Consider the following 21,722-nt stretch of genomic DNA (forward strand, 5'->3'; position numbering starts at 1 on the left):
TTCTCCTCCCTGCCCTCCTTCATGCTTCCGTCTGCAGCTTCCCCCGTCAGTTCTTTAGAGAAGGAAACTCCAGCCTGGGTGGAGGGAGAAGGGGTGGGGTGCTCAGAGTTGGGGGTCTGGGCCTGGGGGTCTCACAGCCTCTACCTGCTGCCCTCGTCATCCCTTCTGTCTGGGTTACCCGCTGCCCGCGTTTGGACATTTGTTGCTGGCACGCCCCCCTCGCCCCCCTTGCAGGTGCTGAGGTGTGTGCTTGCTCTCTGCAAGGGAGCCATTCGCTGCCCCTCCACTGGTCTCCATTTCCCGAGCCAGTTCTCAGAAAGACTCTCCAATCACTTAGGTGGTATTTTCTTTGCCTCATTCTCTGTCCGAAGCCCATGTTAATGGAGGTAGCGGCTTGAGCCTTTAATTTTCTGACATGGCCTCTCCCGTTGTCCACCTCTGGAGAGTGGCGGGATGGAGAGGGACAGCCGGTGGAGAGAGGCAGGAAGTGACAGGCAGGGTGTCCGGGAGGGAGGTGTCAGGGGATCTGGGTCCCCAGCCTCCTGGAGTAGAGGCTGCAGGACCCCCTGACGGAGGGACCACTCTGTCCTGGATGTCACGATATCTGTGGACGGGCAAGGCCACATGTCTAGAGGTCAGTTGGCAGCTCAGGCGAGGGAGGGGCTGAAATCTCGGGAGAGCATGTGGCTAGGAAAGCAGTTGGCCTAGGGCAGAACTCTGGGGAACCCAGAATTTATGGGGGGGGGGACAGAGGGACAGGAGCTGACAAAGGAGACGGGGGGTATTGGAGAATCCTGAGAGGGCCGGGGAGCAGGGCCAGGGCCCAGGAGCGTTCCAGAAGCGCATCTGAGGGACTTGGCCACCTCGCCCTCTGTGAGCCGGTGGGAGGCGGTGGGAGGCGAGCCGGTGGGAGGCGGTGGGAGGCGAGGCCGAGCTGGCCGTGCACGCTTAGCTACTGAGATGCTTCCATAAGAAAGCTGGGGGGCAGGAGGGGGGGGGGTGCTGGGGAGGTCATTAGCTATAGGAGGACGTGAATAAAAGGAGATGGGGTTTTATTTTCCCAGTGGGAAAAGTTTCAGCTCGCTTCCTGGGTGCGGGCGAGGAACCAGACCACACAAAGCCATGCTCTTATGGGCTTCTGGGTGTGTGTTTGGGGGGGGGGTCGGGGGGGTGGGCAGGAGCTGTGCCTTGGCCCCTCCTGGAGGGGGTGACTGTTCAGGCTGATGGAAGGGAACTTGCTTCTCCAGCACGTGAGCTGTGGGAGCAGAGGCTGCCTGGGCACCGTGGGCTGATGCCCAGGCTCATGGGGTGTCTGGGAAGAGCTCCCCTGGTGCGAACACCCCCCACAGGCAGTCCTCACGCTGATGCCGGGAGTCCTGGCGTGGCCCAGGCAGGGTCCTTTTCCAGCACCTTCTGGGGCAGGAGAGGAGAAGGGCCATCCTCCAGGTCACACCCAGGGTCGCAGGCTTGGGACCCTGCCTGTGGGTGGACGTTGTCTGCTCTGATCCCGACAGAAGCCAGAATAGGGTTCCCGGCTCTGGGAAACCCACCAGAGTATCTCGAGACGCAGGTTCCTCTTTCTGTTCAGCGCCGGCGGGTGGGCAGCGGCCTCCCCGTGACTGGCCTGCGGTCGCCGCGTCAGGGTTTCCCTTCCCAGTCACGCTTCCTACCCGGCCAGATAAGCTCAGCCGCTGCGGGGGCGCGGGGACCCACAGACACTCGGGAAGGGGGGCTGGGGATGGGCCGGGGTGAGAGCAGGCCCCCCAGAGCCTGCTTCCTCTCCTCTGGGCCCCTCACACCCCCTCCTTTACGCCTCAAGCTACTGATTCAGTCCACGTCTTTTCAGAGCCACCCAGACAGCCTGGGCTCATCTGGAAACGTGTGTGTGTGTGTGTGTGTGTGTGTGTGTGTGAGAGAGAGAGAGAGAGAGAGAGAGAGAGAGAGAGAGAGAGAAAGAGAGAGAAAGAGAGAGAGAGACTGTTCAAGGGGGAGGGGAGGCCCAAAGTGGTTCCTGCCTCCAGCGCTTTGCACGGAGTCTGTTCCTCTGACTGGCCGACGCTTTTAGGAAGCAGGAAACAGGCAGAAGTTTCCCCAAAATGTACGTTCCTGGCAGAAGGGGGGCAGCGGGAGGGAGGCTCGCAGCTGCGTGGAGGGGGTGGGTCCCTGAGAGGCAAACAGCCCCAAGGTGCTGCCGACCCGGATCTGGATTGTGGGCCCGACTGGTCCGTTGGACCAGCCATGTTGATTGTAAGAGGCTCCTGTCGCTGGGCCTGGTACTGACGAACCGAACCCGGGGCCTCGGGTGGCGACCTCCGCCTGGGCAGTCTTTCTGGGGCCGGAGGCGGTCAGGCCTCGGCCTCTCGGGCCTTTTGTCAACTTGTCCTTGGACCCCAAATAAGTTAAAGGACTGCTTTTCTACTTTAAACACCAGGTCTGGTGTTTTCCATGAGGCCAAAGGGTTTCACAGGCTGGGCTTTCTTTGGGGAGAGTGGCAATTGGCAGGCCTCTCAAGCCCCTCGCTCCCCCCACAGAGCGTAGCTCCGGCTGCTGCGTTTCTGAGACATTTATGGTCTGGCTCCTCCCTGGGGTGAAGTGATACTTCAGGCTTTAATGTTTAAAGACACAGCCCCCCTGTGGGCTGCCCTGAGGTTGAGTGCAGGCACTTTCCTGGTTCTAAGAGCGGAGAGCCCTCCGGGGACGCCCCGAAGACCAGGCTCCCTTCTGCAGCCCATCAAGGAGGCAGCCTGGGTTTCTGTTCGTTGGTTTTTTAAAAAAATATATGTGTATTGATTTCAGAGAGAGGAAGAGAGAGACACATCACTGATGAGAGAGAATCATTGACCCTCTGCCTCCTGCATGCCCCCTACTGGGGATCGAGTCTGAAACCTGGGCACGTGCCCTTGACCAGGAATCAACCCCTGACCTCCTGGCTCATGCGCCCACGCTCAATCTCTCAGCCACGCCCGCCGGGCGAGGCTGTTTTTAAGACAAAGCACTTAGGGCGAGCGTGTCCCTGCGCCAGCCAGGGATGGCTCCCAGTGCATTAGACATGCGCACCTTGCCCCATCCGCTTCCAGGCCTTTCAACGGCCAGTGCTTCCCAGAAGGACGGCCCTTGGGACGCAGGGCGGCCAGTGAGTGCTCTCTCCCTCGCTCCTGCTCACGCCTCATGACCTGGAAGCAGCACCGTGCAGGGGAGGCTGACACGCTGAGCACCCTGGAGGGGATGATGCATCCCGCAGGCAGGGGCTGAGCCGAAATGCAAGGCTTTGGAGCGCATGGTCCTCAGGCTCCTGTAGGCTCCCGGGATCAGCTGGGCACTCTCCTGGCCCCTGATTTTTTTTTTTTAATTGTGGTAAAATACACATAAAATTTTACCATTTTAGCCATTTTTTAGGGCTCTTGTTTTTTATCATTTAAACCATTTTAAAGTGTACAGTTCAGCCTGGTGGGCGTGGCTCAGTGGTTGAGCATCGACCTATGAACCAGATCACAGTTCAATTCCCGGTCAGGGCACATGCCGGGGCTGCAGGCTCAATCCCCAGTGCGGTGGGGGTGGGAGGGGGGGGTGGGGGGGGCATGCAGAGGCAGGCGATCAATGATTTTCTCTCATCATTGATGTTTCTATCCCTCTTTCCCTCTCCCTTTCTGACATCAATAAAAATATATTGAAAATAAAATGAAGTGTATAGTTCAGTGGCCTTAAGTGCACTCATAGTCTTATACAGCCGTCACTACTACCCAGTTCCAGAATTTCTCATCAACCCAACCCAAAACCCCTTGCCTATGAAGTAGTTACTCCCCTCTCCCCTGCCCCCATCCCTGGAAAACCCCTCATGTTCTGTCTCCATGTGTTCGCGTGTTTCAGATGAATGGAATCACGCAATATGTGGCCTTTCGTGTCTGGTTGCTTGCAGTTAGCATGATGTTTCAAGGTCACCCACGCTGTGCACGTGCCAGGACTTCATTGCTTGTTATGCCTGAACAATGTTCCCAGAAGTCCTTTATTTTTTCTCCTCCTTTTTAATTAAATTGATTGGGGTGACATTGGTTACTATGATCATACAGGTTTCAGGTGTGGGTTTCTATGTTAGAAGATCTGTAAATTGCACTGTGTGCCCACCATCCCAAGTCAGATCTTCTCCCGTCACATCTTAGGACCCCCTTCATCCATCCCCTCCCTCCCTGGCCTTGAGTCCTTAAGTCCTTAATTTGGAGAATTCACAGGACTCCCTGAATGGTACCAAATGTCACCACTGTGGGCCAGGATCCGTCCTGTCACCGTTTCCAAGTGGGTAGGGGAGCCGTTCTGTGACAGGAGATGGAGCAGCAGGCAGAGCCCCCAGGCCAGGCCGGAGGGGAGAGCTGGGCTCAGGCGGGAAGGGCTGAGCTCAGCACGAACGGGCGCTGTGTGTCTCCCACAGATGCAGGAAAAGGCCAAGGAGATCTACATGACCTTCCTGTCCAGCAAGGCCTCGTCACAAGTCAACGTCGAGGGGCAGTCCCGGCTCAACGAGAAGATCCTGGAAGAGCCGCACCCCCTGATGTTCCAGAAGCTCCAGGACCAGGTAACCTGACCTCCTCGCCTGCGCCGTGACTGGAAGCCCATGTGTCTCCGCAGCCGGGCACGTGGAGGAGCTGCGGCTGGCGAAGCAGAGAGGCCTGGAATGCCAGGCTCGGGATTTCACCCCCAGGCGGCTCCCCCACACCTGTGTGCTCTGGTCTACACACCGTGTGAACCGGCAGGGTGACCTGTCTTCTCACCGCAGGTCAGAAGGGAGGCTGGGGCTGTTTGAGGCACCCGCACTGAGGAAGCACCCTGTGATACCCGCTGAAGGTAGGCGCAGACAGAAAATTCCAGAAAGCGGGCACAAAGACTCAAAATGCCCGGGAACCTGGGGCTGTTTTTGTGTGCAAATGTCCAAACATCATCACCTGCGCCAGGCGGCCCAGTACCGTAAGCTAGTTCATAACGAGGCCCCTGAGTTATAATGAAGTGCTACTATCTGGCAGCATACGTGTTCCACGTAAAGCAGGGATAATCAGGTTTAAAATAGACCTAGAAGGGGCAAGTTGGTTTTCTGGAAAATTCTCCTATGAGGAACGGCCATGGTCATGGGCAACGGGGTGAAAGTGCACCCCAGGGGTTCTCATAGACACGGGCTTGCAGAGGTGGCTCCGTAGCGTGCCCTGTTCTTGTGAAACGTTACGCACACCTGGGGCACAGGTTTCTGACTTCTGCTGGCCCTGTTCTCACTGGGGAAGCGAAGGCCTTCGGTGGCACACAGCTGGAGACTAGCTTTTAGCCTGACTCAGCAGTCCTCCATCTGAGCACGCCCGGAGCCACCTGGAGGGCTTGTTCAGGCAGACGCCGGTCCCATCGCCCGCGCGAACTGTTTCAGATGCGATGGTCCCAGGCGGGATGAGACATTGTCCCCCCTACAAGGCCCCAGTTGACGGATGCGGGTGCTGCCCGTCCTGGGACTGCACTTTGAGGACCACTGGTCCTTCCAGGGCTGGCCTTTGTGTAAGTGTGCACAGAGCCCATAGCACGCCTGCCCCAGCAGCCATCAGATAGAAAACAAATGCACACGCGAGAGGTAGCTGGAGGATGTTTTCCAATCGACACAGTGGCAAGTGCAAACTCCCCTGAATTCCGAATCAAATGTGGGTGTTGAAGGAACCCAGTGCGCACAGGGGACTTGCTGAGGGCCTCCTGGAGGTGGTGATTTTGAGTCAGTGGAAAGGACGCCATGCGTATGGGTTTGTGGAGGGAAAGGAAGTGGAATGTCTGACCCAAAGGCAATTATTTTGTGGCTCTAGCTGCACGAGGATGTCTGCCCCACCGGGACCTCAGTCTTTTCAAGGTTTCCTGTTGTATTTCAAAGTGCTGCCAAGGTTGAGAACTGTACTGAAGCCCCTGAATTATAAGCATTTCCACGAATCACAGTATCTGCTCTTCAGGGGTGCCCTGTGTGCCTGATGCCCACTGGGCATGCTGCACCCACTGCCTCGCCAGGGAGTATTACTCCCACTTTGATGATGAAGAAGCAGGGTTCAGGGGTGCTAAATGGTTTCATGGCACAAAGTCACACCTGCTTTCACAGGCCACCCTCTGCTGCATTCATGGGCAGCCTGTCGCTGCTCCTCCAAGCCCAGGAGACCAGCTGGAGCAGAGGGGTTGGGAAGGCCTTGTCAGTACAGGCCCCCTTCCCGGCTGCAGACCCCAAGGGAGGAACAGGGAGGGAGACGGGCTGATACCCCTCTATGCAGTGGGAACTCCGGCTCCGGGGGACCCAGCCACACCCACTAGAGCAGCGGTTCTCAACCTGTGGGTCGTGACCCCTTTGCGGGTCGAACGACCCTTTCACAGGGGTCGCCTAAATACATCCTGCATTGCCAAAACCGGTTTGGCTCAGTGGATAGAGCGTCGGCCTGCGGACTGAAGGGTCCCAGGTTCGATTCCGGTCAAGGGCATGTACCTGGGTTCGATTCCGGTCAAGGGCATCTCCCACTGGAGATGTGCAGGAGGCAGCTGATCGATGTTTCTCTCTCATCGATGTTTCTAACTCTCTCTCTCTCTCCCTTCCTCTCTGTAAAAAATCAATAAAATATATATTTAAAAAAAATACATCCTGCATATCAGATATTTACATGACGATTCATAACAGTAGCAAGATTACAGTTATGAAGTAGCAACGAAAATAACTTTATGGTTGGGGGTCACCACAACATGAGGAACTGTATTAAAGGGTCACGGCATCAGGAAGGTTGAGAACCACTGCTCTAGAGTCATACGTGGGGCGCTTTGCTGGCACAGAAAGGAGGCGCACAAGGGACAGAGGAAGAGCTTCCTAAGTGACAAGAGAAAAATGTTTAAAAAATAACTTTTATCTACCGAACTATAAAGTCATACGTGCTCAACAACCCCGACAACAACAAAGAATCATTATTTCATACCTGGACAGCACCCCTAACTAGCATCGGGTCGCTAGACGTCGGTCCTTCTTCCTACAAATGCACCCATGCACCCATATCCCAAATACGGCCCAACTCTTTTAGTTCAAACTATTTTACAGAAAGAAAGGACTTTGAATCCACTATATATGGTTAACAAATGTTACCTTTTGTTGCCTGCTTGCCAAGGGACAGGCCAGGGCTTAAAGGGAAAAAAGAAAAAAAAGGAAGTACTTTTATACTGTTGTTAAAAGTCAGTCTCTGAGCGGGTTAGAGAGGCCCTCGCTGTCTCTCTGAGGCTCACTTGGCTGACGACAAGGGGTGGGAATCTGAGCTGATACCACAGCGAGTCCCTCTGAAGGGCCTCTGGGTGCTGTTTTGCCTCAGAAAACTCTGCCTGTCGGGGCCTGGTAACCATCAAAGCGTGTGCTCAGCGCGCTCTGTGGGTCTCTGCTCCCCAAAGGCCCCCACCCGAGCCCGGGTGTCCTGAGCGAGGGAGTTTGGAGCTGAGGGGAGCCGGTTGGGCACCACAGGAGAACCAGCTCCGTGGCTTTGGCTGCGTGCAGCCCCGCTGGCTGCCCTGTCTCGGAGCTGTCTGAGCAGGCAGCTTGGTGCCCAGGAGTCCCCAGCTCCTGGTGACCTCAGCCCCCCACCCTCTGCCCCACTTCTGTTACAGTGGGCAGTGCTCTGTGCTCTGGAGGCGGCTGATGGGGCAGCGTGGACTTTGGGGCACAGCCGGGACCTAGAAGGATGGGAAAGTCCTCCCTGAGCATCGGGTGAGACGAGCCCCCACTTGTGCATCTTCTCCTGTTGGGGGTCCCCGCTCGGGTCCTGTTTGTTCTTGGTTTACACACAGTTCTATCAGGCTCTGGGGCTTCAGTCCCCAATAGATTGGAAACGCTGGTAGAGGCTGTGGGGAGACGGGCGGCAAAATCGGCAACAGCTGCTGGGGAGGGGGGGCAGAAAAATGGATACTAAACACAAAGCACAGCACAGCGATCTGGAGCCCCCGAGCTCGGGGACCCCCACCCACACGCCGCACGGGGGCATCCCTGGGCCGCGGGGCGGTGACGGGGTCAGTGATCTTAATGACCCCAAAGCATCGGGCAAAACTTAAGCTGTGGCCAGTGCATTCTGTGAAGAACGTGTTGGAAATTTATAATAAGCACTTCATCAAAATGATGTACTTTTAAAAATTATTCTGTATTTAATTAGGTTTATTGGGGTGACGTTGGTTAATAAAATTATATAGGTTTCAAGTGTACAGTTCCCTAACAGATCACCTTTATATTGCATTGTGTGTTCAGCACCCCAAGTGAGGTCTCCTCCCGTCACCATAGAGCTGGCCCCTCAAACCCTTTACTGTCTCCCCCCAACCCTTTCCCTCTGGTAACCCCCCCATACTGCTGTCTGTGTCTATGAGTTTTTGTCAAGATGCTAAGAGAAGTTTATAATTCTGTTATTTGGAAAACTCCTGTGAGCGGAGTGAGTGTTTCATAGAAGTCGGTTCTGCAAACGTTTAAAAATGAAGCCCCTTGAAAGCTATGCTGTGGCCCGTATTGTGCCCCACGAAAGATTTAAAACCAAATCCTGCTCCTGCAAGCTTCCCAGCACCCGCTCCCGCACCTCTCTTGCTCTGAAGCCTCTGGTTTGAATGGAACAGGAAGGAGATTGGAGAGGATGGAAGGTCAAGGTCGTTGCAAACGGCCACTCGAGGTCATCGCTTTGTGGGGCCATGAAAGAGAAGGACAGGCTTGGGGGGAGCAGGTGCTCACTCTCCCTGGAAGCTTAGGGACCCAGGGCCTGCACGGGAGGCGGGTTCTGAGTGCTGCCAGGATGCCCTCCCCGGGCTTCGGGGTTGGTGCTGGGTCTGCTCCGGGGAAGGCGGAGCGGAGGTGCTGTCTCCACGGAAAAGGAAGCCTCAGCCTCTGATGCTTAAAAAAAAATTAAAAACACAATTAGAAAAACTTGTGAGATGTGGGCGCCCGGCCACATCCCGGGCAGCGGAAGGGCCGTGCGCCGGACGGGCCCCTTTCAGCAGCGGCATTTCTGTGAATTTCCCCAGAACCGAGACGTTTCGGATGGACGGATGGACGGGAGCAGGAAGGGTGGACCCGCTGGTGAGGACCGGAGCTGGGGGCGGGGCTGCCATGCCTCCCGGGGCCATGGGTGGGGGTCCTCTCCCACCCGCTGCTTCTCTAAGTCTGCGTGGCGGCTGGAGCTGGGGATTCTGGAATCCTCCGTCTTGCGGGTGCCAGCGGACACTCGCTCCCCAAGGCCCAGTCCGGCCCAGAAACCGGCCTTTTCCAACGTGCAGAGCCAGAAAGGGCAGGTCGTGGGGTTTCGTTCAAATGCAAGGAACGTTGGCGCCCCGCGCCTCCCACAGCTGTTCGCCTTATGAGGGGCGGGGCGGGAGGGACAGTATCTCAAAGACTTTGAGATTTTTTTTTTTTAACTTTGAAATGGTGTTTAGGGGAAGAAGAGAGGGGGTAGGCATCAGAATAGCATTTAACTCTCCTCCTCATGGCAGAAAGCAAACATAAAATACCGTTGCCTGTGCACAAAGAATGTCATTTGGGCTTTGGGTTGGAGTATTATGGACTCCGGACAAGTGAACAAATTGTCACTGCCCCCCCGCCCGCCCCCCCCCCCCCCCCCCCCCCGCAATGGGGCTGCCCAGGACCCACGGCCGGTGAGGGGGTTTTGCCCCAGCAGGGGTCTCTCTCCACCCACGTCCAGCCTCTTTCTGGAGTTCTGATCCCCCCACACCTTGTCTGTCTCCGGTGAGCCTGCCTGGGAAGCGGGAGCACTTTCCAGGGCACCAGAGCTTCCGGGTCAGGCCTGACCTCACCTGCTCTCTGCCAGCTGCCCGCAGACCTTCTCCCGGATGCACCCCATCCCCACTTCAGAAGAGGGGGCGGTGGTCTTCACCTCCAGGCTGCAGGGCCGGTAGGAGAGGGGCTTTCTTTGCACTTTCTGTCTGTCCGTGTGCATTTGAAAGCACGTCTGTCGTCTGGGTGTGTGGGGAGAGAGGATCCGGAGACAGGGGCGCTGGCCGCCTTCTTTCAGCAATTCTTCTTGTTGTTAATCCCCACCCGGGGATATTTTTCCATTGATTTTTAGGGAGAGTGGGAGAGAGAGGGAAAGACAGAGAGAAACATCGATGTGAGAGAAACACATCGATTGGTTGCCTCCTGCAGGAGCCCTGACCAAGGCCCAGGCCAGGGAGGAGTCTGCAACCTAGGTACCTGCCCTTGACCAGAATCGAACCCGGGACCCTTTGGTCTGCAGACCGATGCTCTATCCACTGAGCCAAACTGGCTAAGGCCTTTCAGCAGTTTTTTAATATAAAAACTAAACCCAGTTCTTGCAGCAAATATGAAGTCCCATTAATAAAACTTGCAGGAACAGATTGATTTGCCCCTCCTTGTACCCAGTGTCCTTGTCTTCTGAGAAGTGGTAGGAGATTTATTAGGCTTGAAATGTGCTTAATTGGGACAGTGTTGAAATCTTCACCGAGGGGCGTTCAAGGCTGGGAAAGCTCGCTCTCCACGTGGATGAGGAGGGCTCCGGAAGGGAGCCCCTGTCTGCAGCGGCAGATCCGGGACACTCTCAAGTTGGGGCGCCCACGGAAAGGCAGGTCCCAGCCAGTCCCCACTGGAAGGGGTCCGTAGAGGGAGGGGCGCCTTGGCTGTGCAATGACCTGGTGTTGTGGGGCCGTGTGCATAGCTGCACGTGGGCAGAAGGCTCCCACCTCCAGCTGCCTGCAGGATTGCATCCCCAGGCAACGACGCCAAACAGTTTACAGTCTGGGCATGCAGCTCACAGATGTGGGGCTGCCAAAACCCGAAACCTGCTGAGCCACAGCTGTCTTGGGGTGGGGGTGGGGGGGTGGGAGAGGCACGGAATGCAATTTAGCTGCCAACTTGCGTTTTCTGCCTCATCGGCTGCCTGGGCAGGAATGGCTGCTTCCTTGCTCTGCCGGCCGCTCTGCCCACCTGGAGCCTCACCCCCGTCCTAGACTTGGTGCCACGGTTTCCTCTGCCCCACAGACAACCTGAGGAGTGTGGGTCAGGTGATGGTCACAGCCCAGCCCCAGGGAGGCCAGTTCCCCCCCCTCAGAGTGTCCAGGTTTTATAGAACCTTCTAGAAGCCTGAGGGCCAGCTCATTTTCTGTGCTCACTGAGGAGTGAGGGGAAATCAATAATTTAGTTTCCAAGGGCTGTCATAACAAGTTGTCACAAACTGAGTTGCTTAAAACAGAAATTTATTCTCACAGCTCATGAGGCCAGAAGTACGAAATCAAGTTGTCAGGGAGGTCTGCACCCCTTCAGAAGGCTCTAGGGCAGTGATGGCGAACCTTTTGAGCTCGGCGTGTCAGCATTTTGAAAAACCCTAACTTAACTCTGGTGCCGTGTCACATATAGAAATTTTTTGGTATTTGCAACCATGGTAAAACAAAGACTTATATTTTTGATATTTTATATATTTAAATGCCATTTAACAAAGAAGAATCAACCAAAAAAATGAGTTCGCGTGTCACCTCTGACACGCGTGTCATAGGTTCGCCATCACTGCTCTAGGGAAAACTCCTTTTTAAAAAAAAAAATATATGTTTTTATTGATTTTTATTTTTTAAAAATATATTTTTATTGATTTCAGAGAGGAAGGGAGAGGGAGAGAGACAGAAACATCAGTGATGAGAGAAAATCATTGATCTGCTGCCTCCTGCAGGCCCCACACTGGGGACTGAGCCCACAACCCAGGCCTGTGTCCTGACCGGGAATCGAACCGTGACCTCCTGGTTCACAGGTCGATGCTCAACCACTGAGCCACACCAGCTGGGTGGGAAGACTCCTTTCCTGCCTCTTCCTAGTTTCTGGTGGCTGCTGGCGTTCCTTGGCTCGTAGCTGCGTCACTCTGGCCTCTGCCTCTGTCTTCCAGGGGCTTCTTCCCTCTGGGTGTCTCTGTCTTCTCCTCCCTAAATCCAGGCTGTCATCTCGGATTCCTCAACCCACCCTGTTCCCATGTCCGGTCACATTCTGAAGTTCCAGGTGGACAGGAATTTGGGGGGGACACCGTTTAATCCACGACACTGACCTTTGAAGATATTTATTTCCTTTGTACACAAACACCTTTTTTATAAAATTTATTTTTTCATTACAGTTTGCATTCCATGTTATTTTATATTAGTTTCAGGTGTACAGCAGTGGTTAGCTAATCGTGTACTTTGCAAAGTATTCACAAACACTCGTAAAGAGCATATTTGGGATCGTTGTGTTTATTTTCAGTGCATTTTAAAAATTTAGTGTCCAGTTGTTGAACGTTCACATCTACTTTTCCATGCTAAACTCTTTACAGACTTCCTGTTGGTCCGCCCTGTGGGGGACAGTGCAGCCTAGTGGTGAGGGTGTGGCCTCCAGGGCTGGACTGCGGTGTTGCAGCCTCTGGTCTCTTGCTCGCTGTTGTGGAATGAATTATGCTCCCCCTCCCCCGCTCCCCGACTCATATGTTGAAGTCCCAAGCCCACGCACCTCAGAATGTGACTGTGTTTGGAGCGAGGGTCTCTAAAGAGAATTTAAGGTTAAATGAGGTCATTGGGGTGGGCTCCAAGCCAGGTCAACTGGTGTCCTTAGGAGTAGAGATTAGGACACAGACGCACACAGGACACGGGGGGAAGACAGCCGTCTACAAGCCAGAGAGCGAGGACTCAGGAGAACCGACCTTGGACTTCCAGCCTCCAGAACTGCGAGGAAAGACATCCCTGTTGTTGAACGCCCCGACCCCCCCCCCCCCCCCCCCCCCCCCCCGGACTGTGGGACTCGTCGCGGCCGCAGAGCAGACGAGTACACCAGCCACTGGGCCCGGTTCCTTCCTCTGTGTAATCCGGGTTCCCATGGGGTGTTGGTGAGATCACATGAGCATCGCATGCTGCCCGGTGCCCGGTTGGAAGGCGCTCTCGGCACGTCGGCACTACCCGCTGCACTTCGCCAGCCTCTGTGCGTGTTGGACGGCTTCTGTTCGTTCGCCGGGTGGGTATTTATTGGGCCGCCCTCACGCCATTTGCCCTGGGATCAGTAAGGCTGGGGCCGCAGCTGGCTACACTTCCCTGGGAGAGACTGTTGGGTGCGTTCTCTCTCCTCTAAGCCGTTTTTGCGGAGCACCACCCTCAATGGACCGTGTGGTCGGAGCGCCCCATGGCCATGTGCTCCGAGGCCAGTGCCAGGAGGGCCTGTGGTCGTGCCATTGAAGGCCCTGTGCAGGGATACCAGGCAGCTCACAGCCTCAGAAAAGGCGGCCATTAGGAGTGACATTTCTTCTTTTCCACGTCTGTCCGGCCTCAGGGCTGTCGCTGCCGCCCAGTGACTGCAGCGCCAGGACCTACACCAGGAGGCAGGCCAGAGTCCTGGAGAGGAAGCCCAGCCTGTAGGACTTCCCGTGCACACCTGCCCACGGTGGTGTGGCCCTTATGCTCTTGGTGCAGAGCTCCCAGCCCCTGCCCTGGAGCTGGCTGAGGGAGCCTGGGTCTCGGGCTCTCCTGGAGGCGGAAAGCGTCTGCCAGCCACGGAGCAGAGCCCGAGCCGCCCCTCTGCTGAGCCGCCCCCTCGCCCGCCCTCCCCGCCGCCCCGGCTCTGGTGCCTCCAGCCCCTGCCTTTTCTCTTCTCTTTGAAGTGTGAGCCTCAGAGCCACTACAGGCAAACAGGATGCTCCACTCCCACGCGCACAGACTTCAGACAGACGTGGGGTCGAACCGCATCCTGCAGGCAGTGGGGGGGGGGGGGGGGTCCCACCTGCCGCGGACCCGGTGTGGGAGGGGCGCAGGCTGGGTGCCAGCAGCGGCCTCGGGAGCTGGCTTCCTCAGTCCCTCTCCGAGCACCCGGTCCACACTTGGAACTCGGTGGGCATCTCAGAGTTCCCGTTGGGGGCCCTCAGGCCTGCAGGCCGGGCCAGGCCGGTGGTTGGGATGGTAACGTCTGCTCGGCGCGTTCGTGGGAGGCCTCGGGGTGATCACTCCTCCTCCCCCACCTTACCCCTGGCTGCGATTTTAGTATTTTCTGGGAATTGTTATTTTAAATATATTTTGATTGATTTCAGAGAGGAAGGGAGAAGAAGAGAGAGATAGAAACATCAATGATGAGAAAGAATCATGGATCGGCTGCCTCCCGCACGCCCCCTACTGGGGATCAAGCCCACAAACTGGGCATGTGCCCTTGACCGGAATCAAACCTGGGACCCTTCAGTTCCCAGACCAACCCTCTATTTACTGAGCCAAACTGGCTAGGCATTATTGTTATTATTATTTGGGGGGGCATTATTATTTTTAACGAATACATTCTCTAAACCTCAGCAGTGGGTCTAGGATGACAAGATGGCTACACAACAGGTTTCTTGGGGGGCGGGGCTTAGGGAGGCGTGGCCTTTCGGAGCCGCTGGAGACATGGACAGGCAGGAAGGATGCTCAGGGAAGGGCAGGCAGGAGTTTGAGTCAAAAGAAAATCCAAAGTCCTAAATCTTCCTGGGTTGTTGGCTTTGCCGATAGCACATGGTTTAGGTGGACCCCCTTTGGTTGGAGTGGGGGTGTGTGAAGGGGGACATGAAGGTTCCAAAGGCCGAAGGTTCCAGGTCTCCCATCCCCAGGAGACTCCATCGGAACTTTAATTTACAAAATAGCTCGTGTGCCTGGAGGGAAAGGGCAGATGTAAAAGATGTCAGGGTGTTAGCCCCCGCCTGGCAGCGAGCGCCGTTCCAGACCGCTGGCCCTTCCATCAGGCCTGTTGCTGAAGCCTTCCCTCGCGTAGGCTGTGCCCTGGCCTCTCTGCCCGGCTTGAATGAGCCCCCTGTTGCTTCCTGGCATAACGAGGGGTTTGTTTGAGTTCTGAGATGCCAGGCTTCTGTGCCTCTGACGATGTTGGCCTCCTCTGGCCTGCACCCCAGCACCATCTCTGCAGGAACAGTTCCTGTTTCTCCATCTCTAGTCCCTGTGTGTCATTTTTCCACATAAAGTGGAGCTTCTTAAAGGACCCCTCGCCACAAGGCTGAGTCAGTGCTGCGTGCACTAGACTTCCGTGGAAAACAGAGAGGGGCTTGTTCATGTGACCACCCCCCACCCCCTCAAGCTGTTCTGTTCCGCTGAGGTTATTTCACAGCGACCAGAAACGTCCAGCACAGGACCGGCTTCAGCTGCCCGTGTGTGTCTCGCACGGATCTGCGTTCCCTGGCGCGTGAGCGGCGTTTGATAAATATTTGCTCGGGTGAGTCATGGCCTGGCCCGCCTCAGCCTTCAGCCGTCTTTTCCCTTTCCCCTTAGATCTTCAACCTCATGAAGTACGACAGCTACAGCCGCTTCTTGAAGTCTGACTTGTTTTTAAAGCACAAGCGAACCGAGGAAGAGGAGGAGGAGCCGCCCGACATGCAGACGGCAGCGAAAAGAGCGTCGAGAACTTATAACACATGAGCCTCCCCCGCCTGCCCCCCGCCCAGCGGTCGGCACTGGCAGCCCCCCGGCGCCAAGGAACTCACTCAGGACCATGCAGGGTTAAGAATCGCTTTGTTATCTGCAAGGACTGAAATGTACAAAACCCGTCCATGGGATACGTGTATTTTATTAACTGCCTGACCAGTTTTGCATGATGGCTAATCTTACATAGAGAACACACATGTTGCTTTGAAGTTTAAGTTCACAGACACACACGGGTGGAAGGAGCCCTTAAACACTGGACACTGAGCATTTTACAGTTTGATTAAACGTCACTCGAGGCCGCCAGGTGACACGTACAGCCACCTCTTACCTTTCAAGCCTTTGCCCTGCCTCTGTGGGAGGGGCCCTTCCTGTCCACAGGTTCACGGGAGTGGACCTCATAAACTCAGGCCTTGGGGAGGGCGCGGGGGGCGTGCTGTCTGTCGGGCGCCTTTTGGGTTAAATACTTCTCTTGGGCCAGCTCAGCCCCTGCAGGTTGAGGGAGCTGTGTGTGAGCGTCATCAGGGGCTTTTCCTTGTGCGGGGCCTGTCCTGGTTTCGCCCACAGTCTGTGACATTTCATGCAACATAGATAAATAGTTCATCCTGATACAAATACGATCTCGAGGAAGAAAGAAAGACGAATGGAAGTGGCTCAGGCAGTGGGGGGTGGCGCTGAGAGGTACCGTGCCGCACGGCCTGTGCCAAGGATGGAATGCGTGCACATTCCCTGTCTCCTGTAGCCCATCGGGGACGCACCGCCCTCTTCCTCCTCTGCCCCCACCCTTTGCTGGACTCCAGGCTCCAGTCTTCAGCCAGGAGACAGAAATGCCTTCTCTGAAAGTCTTCTTTTGAGGGAAGCCCAGCTCGGCCCAGGCTGACCCCGCCAGCCCGGGTTGCGCCCCCTTTGGAGCTAAGCCCACGAGCCCAGGTCCCTTCCGCTAGTTCTCCCTGCCGCCTGGGCCTGCAGACCTTCTCCAGCAGTTTTGCCGAGCCTCACACTCCTGTTTGTGCAAACCGAGCAGGCAGACCCTGTTGCTGTGAGCCTTCCCACGTCCCATTCACTTGCAAATTGCCTGGTGCTGGGGGTGACTGTGTAACTTTCCAGTTAAACCAGGACGCTTCAGAGAGGGAAGGGGTGAGTTCAGTAATTACAGGGGGGCCATGGCGTGAGCTGGTTCTGTTCTGGGCAAAGCGGTTCGCAGTGACCCGACTGATGACCCTCCCGCAGGGTGACCTGTGGGACAGTCCCTGCGTGTCCAGCCTGGGGAAGGATGGCCTGGGGGGCCATTCACTGCTGAGAATTCGGTCACCAGCTGAGCGTCCAGCAGGAACTGCCCGGGCTGGACCCCCCACAGGGGGCTTCTCCTTAGTCCGGCCTCTCCACCTGAGAATGACCCCCAAGGGCCCTGGCATTCGAGAAATTCAGTCCTTCAAGCAGAGCAGATTGATGCATTTTATTTACAAAAAAACTACTTTCTAAGGAACGCTACCTAAATGTCTTTTTTTTTTTTTACAATTATTTCTATTGATTTTTAGGGAGAGGAAAGGACAGAGAGAAACATCGATGTTAAAGGTTGATCAGCTGCCCCCATGCTCGCCGCCTACTGGGGACTGAGTCTGAAACCCCACATGTGCCCTGACCAGGAATCGAACCAGCAAGCTTTCCGTGCCTGGGACGATGCCCAACCAACTGAGCCACACTGGCCGGGGCAGATTGATGCATTTTATTATATATATTTTTATTGATTTCAGAGAGGAAGGGAGAGAGAGAGAAACATCAATGATGAGAGAGAATCACTGATTGGCTGCCTCCTGCATGCCCCCCACTGGGGACTGAGCCCGCAACCTGGGCATGTGCCCTGACCAGGAATTGAACTGTGACCTCCTGGTTCATAGGTCGATGCTCAACCACTGAGCCATGCCGGCCGGGGCAGACGGATGCATTTTTAAGAATAAAGGTTCTCTAGTTCAACTTTGAGTGCACCAGCCAGGACGTGCACACCTCCGGGCCCCCCGCTGCCAGTGCAGACAGAGGGTCATTTCGGGGTCCGTGGAGCTGAGCGACCTGCCGGGTGCTGCCCGTGGAGAGCCTGTGCCCACAGGTGGGCTGGGGCCTCTTTCTGGCTTCACCCTTTCCCCACTTGGGTCAGAGACCCTTGGAGGTGGCGGTCCGGGTGGAGGACACAGAGTCCGCCGGCGACTGTCCCCCGAGAGCAAGGCCTCTCGCTTAGGGGCGGCCTGGGAAGCCCACTGCCAGCGGGAGGGGAGCCGCATCGTGTAACACAGCTGCCTCCTCCAAGCCTGCGCTCGGCCACGTCCCCGCCGGCTCCTGCCTGGCCGCCTCCCTATGCGCCCATCAGACGGAGGCCGGCCCAGAACCCAGCTTCCTGAGGCCCCTGCAGCTGGGAGGCTGAAGCTAGGGACTCCGTGCAGCGGACACGTGCTCTCCCCAGCTTTCACGCTCCCCAGGCCCGTCCACCGTCCCTTTATTGGTTAGGGTTAAACGCTGTCAGGTGCCGGGAGTCAAGGGCAAGTCAAGGGCGAGACAAGGATGAGAACGGCCCTGATGCTTGATGCCCTCGTGAAGCCCACAGGTGATTCAAGTGGTCAGGCCCAGGGAGGCCATGGATCCGGGGGCGACTGCCATTGGAAGGGGGTTTGTTACAGCTCCCAAGGGGAGGGGCCACGTGGGGAAGTACCAGGCCCCTCAGGAGGCAGAGGGAGCGGGCGGAAGGTGTGGGCAAGAGGCTTTGTTGTGGTTTTCACAGGAAGGCACACCGGCGAGCAGGCTTAGGATTGGTCGGCTTGAATAGTTTCCGTGGGCTCTGGGCACAGGGGCTGCCCCTAGTCGTCTGGCACCTGTTCCTGGGTCCATGGCCCCGGGTACCTGGCCCTGTTGATTAGGCCAGGCAGCCCAGGGTGCAAGGGCCTGAGAAGGGAGGCAGGTGGGAGCTGAGCTCTGCAGTGGCTGCTTTGCTTATAGAAGGTGTGCTCCAGCTGTGGACTGTCTCTAGGAATTAGCTGGCCCTGGGAGGCGTGGTCCCTCCATTGTCAGCGAGGCCCCAGGTGCCAAGGCATCAGGAAAATGAGACATGCCTGGTACAACAGTCCGCAGGGTCTCAAATTCTCCCCTGCAGGTCACGGGTGCCTCTGATGGGGCATGTGTTTTCAATCTTTCAATGCAGATGCCTCAGGCAGAGCATGAGTGTAATCTCCAGTTAGCCACAGGCCCCACCATTCCCTATTGCCTCATACCAGGCCACTGGCATATTTATGTTATCTGCTCATTCCGTCGTGTGCACCCTGAGCTCCTGTTCCCATATATGAGAGCATGGCCTGGGTGACCTTGTCCTCTGTGGCTTTGCAGTCATTAATTACACCTCCCAGTCCACTCTGCTGACCTGCCTGGCTTTCTTTCTTTTTAATGTATTTGTATTGATCTCAGAGAGGAAGGGAGAGGGAGAGAGAGATGGAAACATCAATGATGAGAGAGAATCATTGATGGCTGCCTCCTGCAGGCCCCCCCCCCCCCCCCACTGGGAATCGAGCACACAACCTAGGCATGTGTCCTTGACCAGGATTGAACCTGGGACCCTTCAGTCCGCAGGCCGACGCTCTATCCACTGAGCCAAACCAGCTAGGGCACCTGCCAGGCTTTCTGAGTGCAAGTTGTGGTCTGTGTCCTCCCCACGGCCCTGCACCATCCCACCCCCCCAGTGGCAGGAGGCGTGGTAGGGATCACCTCACCCACACAGAGCACCTTCCGAGTGCTTCGTTCCCATCACCTCACCCACACACAAAACCTTCGAAAGTACGAGGACAGTGATTTCTCCCACTTCAGAGACCGGAAGACCAACACCAGTGACGTGACTCACACAGACACATAGTGGTGAGAGGCAGAGTCTGAGGCCAGATCCAAACTTCCTGTCCCCCCTCCCTTTTCTGCCCCTCCCTTGTCTGGACAGGGCCCCCCCGGGAAGCCCGGGGCTAGGGTGAATAGGGAGTGGTCTTCTGGCAAAGGTACTCATTGGCTCACAAAACAGATATTTAATGAGCACCTACTACATCCCAGGCCAAATACCGAATACAGGACTGTGGGCCATGAAAGGAGGCAGAAACCTTGCCTCCCGGGAGCAGCTGGCTGGTCAGGAGGTGAGAGCCAGTCTTTACCAGAAGTCTGCTCCCAGAAAGAGCGGTGCGTGGCCCCCGGGAGGGGGCTGCTGGGACCGGGCTGGCCGGCTGGGATCACCTCTTAGGCGTTTCGTCTCTCCCCCGAGTATCAGGATGTTAAGCTTCATGGTGACCCTGGTGGGGAAGTGATTTCTTTAAAAACAACACAAGAACGAGTGCTCTGTTCTGGTGGGGATAGCCTTTCACTCCAGTCTTCGTCAACTCCGGAGGATGGAGGCTTTACTGAAGTAGTTTCCCCCGATGGCTTGTGAAACAGGACATAGGTCCCTCCTGTGTGATAGAGCCGAGAGCCGACGAATCGGGATCCCACCCCCGGTCCCGCTCTGACGGTGGGAGCACGCTTTGTTTACAGGCTTTGCAAACTGCAAGGCAAGCGCCGTCCTGACGGGCACCCTGTCCTGTTTACTCGCATCAGCTGTGGCTGTTCTAGAACTTGCATTTACTTAAGTGCTGAATGGTCTGGTGGAACCATTAGCTGCCAGGCTTCTTACGTCTGCATTTCTTCCCAAGGTTAGTTGCAGACAATGCCGTGAGCGCTGTATAGCAGCGGTTCTCAACCTGTGGGTCGCGGCCCCTTTGGCGGTCGGACGACCCTTTCACAGCGGTCGCCTAAGACCACCCTGCATATCAGATATTTCCATGACGATTCATCACAGTAGCAACATGACAGTGATGAAGTAGCAACGAAAATAATTTTATTGTTGGGTTCAAAATGAGGAACTGTATTTAAAGGGCCAGAAGGTTGAGAACCACTGCTGTATAGGGTTGGTGCCTGGGCAGGAGGGGGAGGGAGCCTAATGCACAGCTGGGGGCAGGGGTAGCCAACCTTGGGCAGAGCAGGTGGGCTCTCCTTGGATTCCCACAGGCACTGCAAGCTTTGCAAGTCCGAGTGGCTCACACAGAGACCTGGGGGGCCCTCTCTCCTCTGGGTGAGGGTCTGGTAGGCCAGGCCCTCTCTGAGCGCTTAGAACGCTGAGGGTGCTGCATGCACCTGGGAAGGATTCTTCTCCCATTTCCCACAAAGCCACGGGGCGGGGCGTCTGGAGGTGGCCCATGAGTCTCCCCTTTCCTGCACCCTAAGTCTGATCCACGAGTAAGTCCTCTAGTTTCTTCTCCCAAATCCAGCTCGAATGCATTCCGCTTCCCCATTTCCACGGCCCTGGGCCCTGACCGGCTGCCTCCTTCATCTCTCCCCCGGATGGCGTGACAGCCCCCTCGCTGGTCAGTCCTCCTCACCCCACACCCCTCCCCATCTTCATCCAGCGCCCATCTTTTATTTATTTTAAAATATATATATTTGTTGATTTCAGAGAGGAAGGGAGAGAGAGATAGAAACATCCATGATGAGAGAGTCATTCATACAGCTGCCTCCTGCACGCCCCACACTGGGGATCGAGCCCACAACCCCAGTATGTACCCTGAGTGGGAATCGAACCCTGACCTCCTGGTTCATAGGTCAACGCTCAACCACTGAGCCACACTGGCCAGGGCAGCGCCCATCTGTTAAAAGCACAGACCTGGCCATGCTGCTGCATGAGTAAGCCCCCTCCTGTGCCATTGTTTGTTCTCAGAATAAAGATTCAGGTCATGACTATGGCCTCATGTCGACAAGGTCAGGAGAGCCGAGCCCTGCTCCAGCGCGCCTTCTGCCAGTCTGTGGCTCGTGTCTGCCCCTTGGGTCTTCCCTGCGGACTCCGTGAAATAGCCCTCCCCCCCCATATGCCCCTTCCCAGCACCCCCCCGGAGCCCTGGCACATGGCTGTTTATCTGTTACCAATCTGTGACCCCTCTCCCAAGGACAGGGCCTGAGCCCTTGTGTGCTTGGCCCAGAGCGGCCACACACAGGCCCTCCATCATGTTTCCCGAGTGAGGGACTGGATGCCTGGATCTCAAGGTTGGGCGGCTCTCGTTCACAGCCTGGCATCTCAGTGTTGTCCCCTGCTGGTGGCTAACCCTGTGATTGTCATGAACATGCAGAATGGAGGGCTGGAGGGGCCCACCGCTCCCTGAGCTGCTCCCAGGTACCGGGCACCTGCCGATGCACTGGGCGTGGATTCCCCTGTGTCCGTGGGGAACTGACCTTCGGTGGCATCGAACCTGTACCAGGTCATCAAG

At 56.2% G+C, this 21,722-nt stretch overlaps 1 protein-coding gene across 4 annotated transcripts in view; it reads left to right on the forward strand.

Annotated features, from left to right (window-relative positions):
* Nucleotides 1-15,744, forward strand: part of RGS10 (regulator of G protein signaling 10) — a 33,322-nt gene extending 17,578 nt beyond the window's left edge. For all 4 annotated transcript variants that reach the window (XM_070431794.1, XM_070431797.1, XM_070431796.1 and 1 more), the window contains exons 4-5: nt 4,424-4,567; nt 15,265-15,744. In XM_070431794.1, the coding sequence (XP_070287895.1) occupies nt 4,424-4,567; nt 15,265-15,411 (291 nt within the window). In that variant the 3' untranslated portion in view covers nt 15,412-15,744. The remainder of the gene's footprint in view (nt 1-4,423; nt 4,568-15,264) is intronic.
* The last annotated feature ends 5,978 nt before the right edge of the window (nt 15,745-21,722 follow it).

This window comes from Myotis yumanensis, unplaced genomic scaffold, assembly GCF_028538775.1.
Source record: "Myotis yumanensis isolate MYYU_CA2020_CCGP unplaced genomic scaffold, mMyoYum1.0.hap1 SCAF_13, whole genome shotgun sequence".
Classification (NCBI taxonomy): Eukaryota; Metazoa; Chordata; class Mammalia; order Chiroptera; family Vespertilionidae; genus Myotis; species Myotis yumanensis.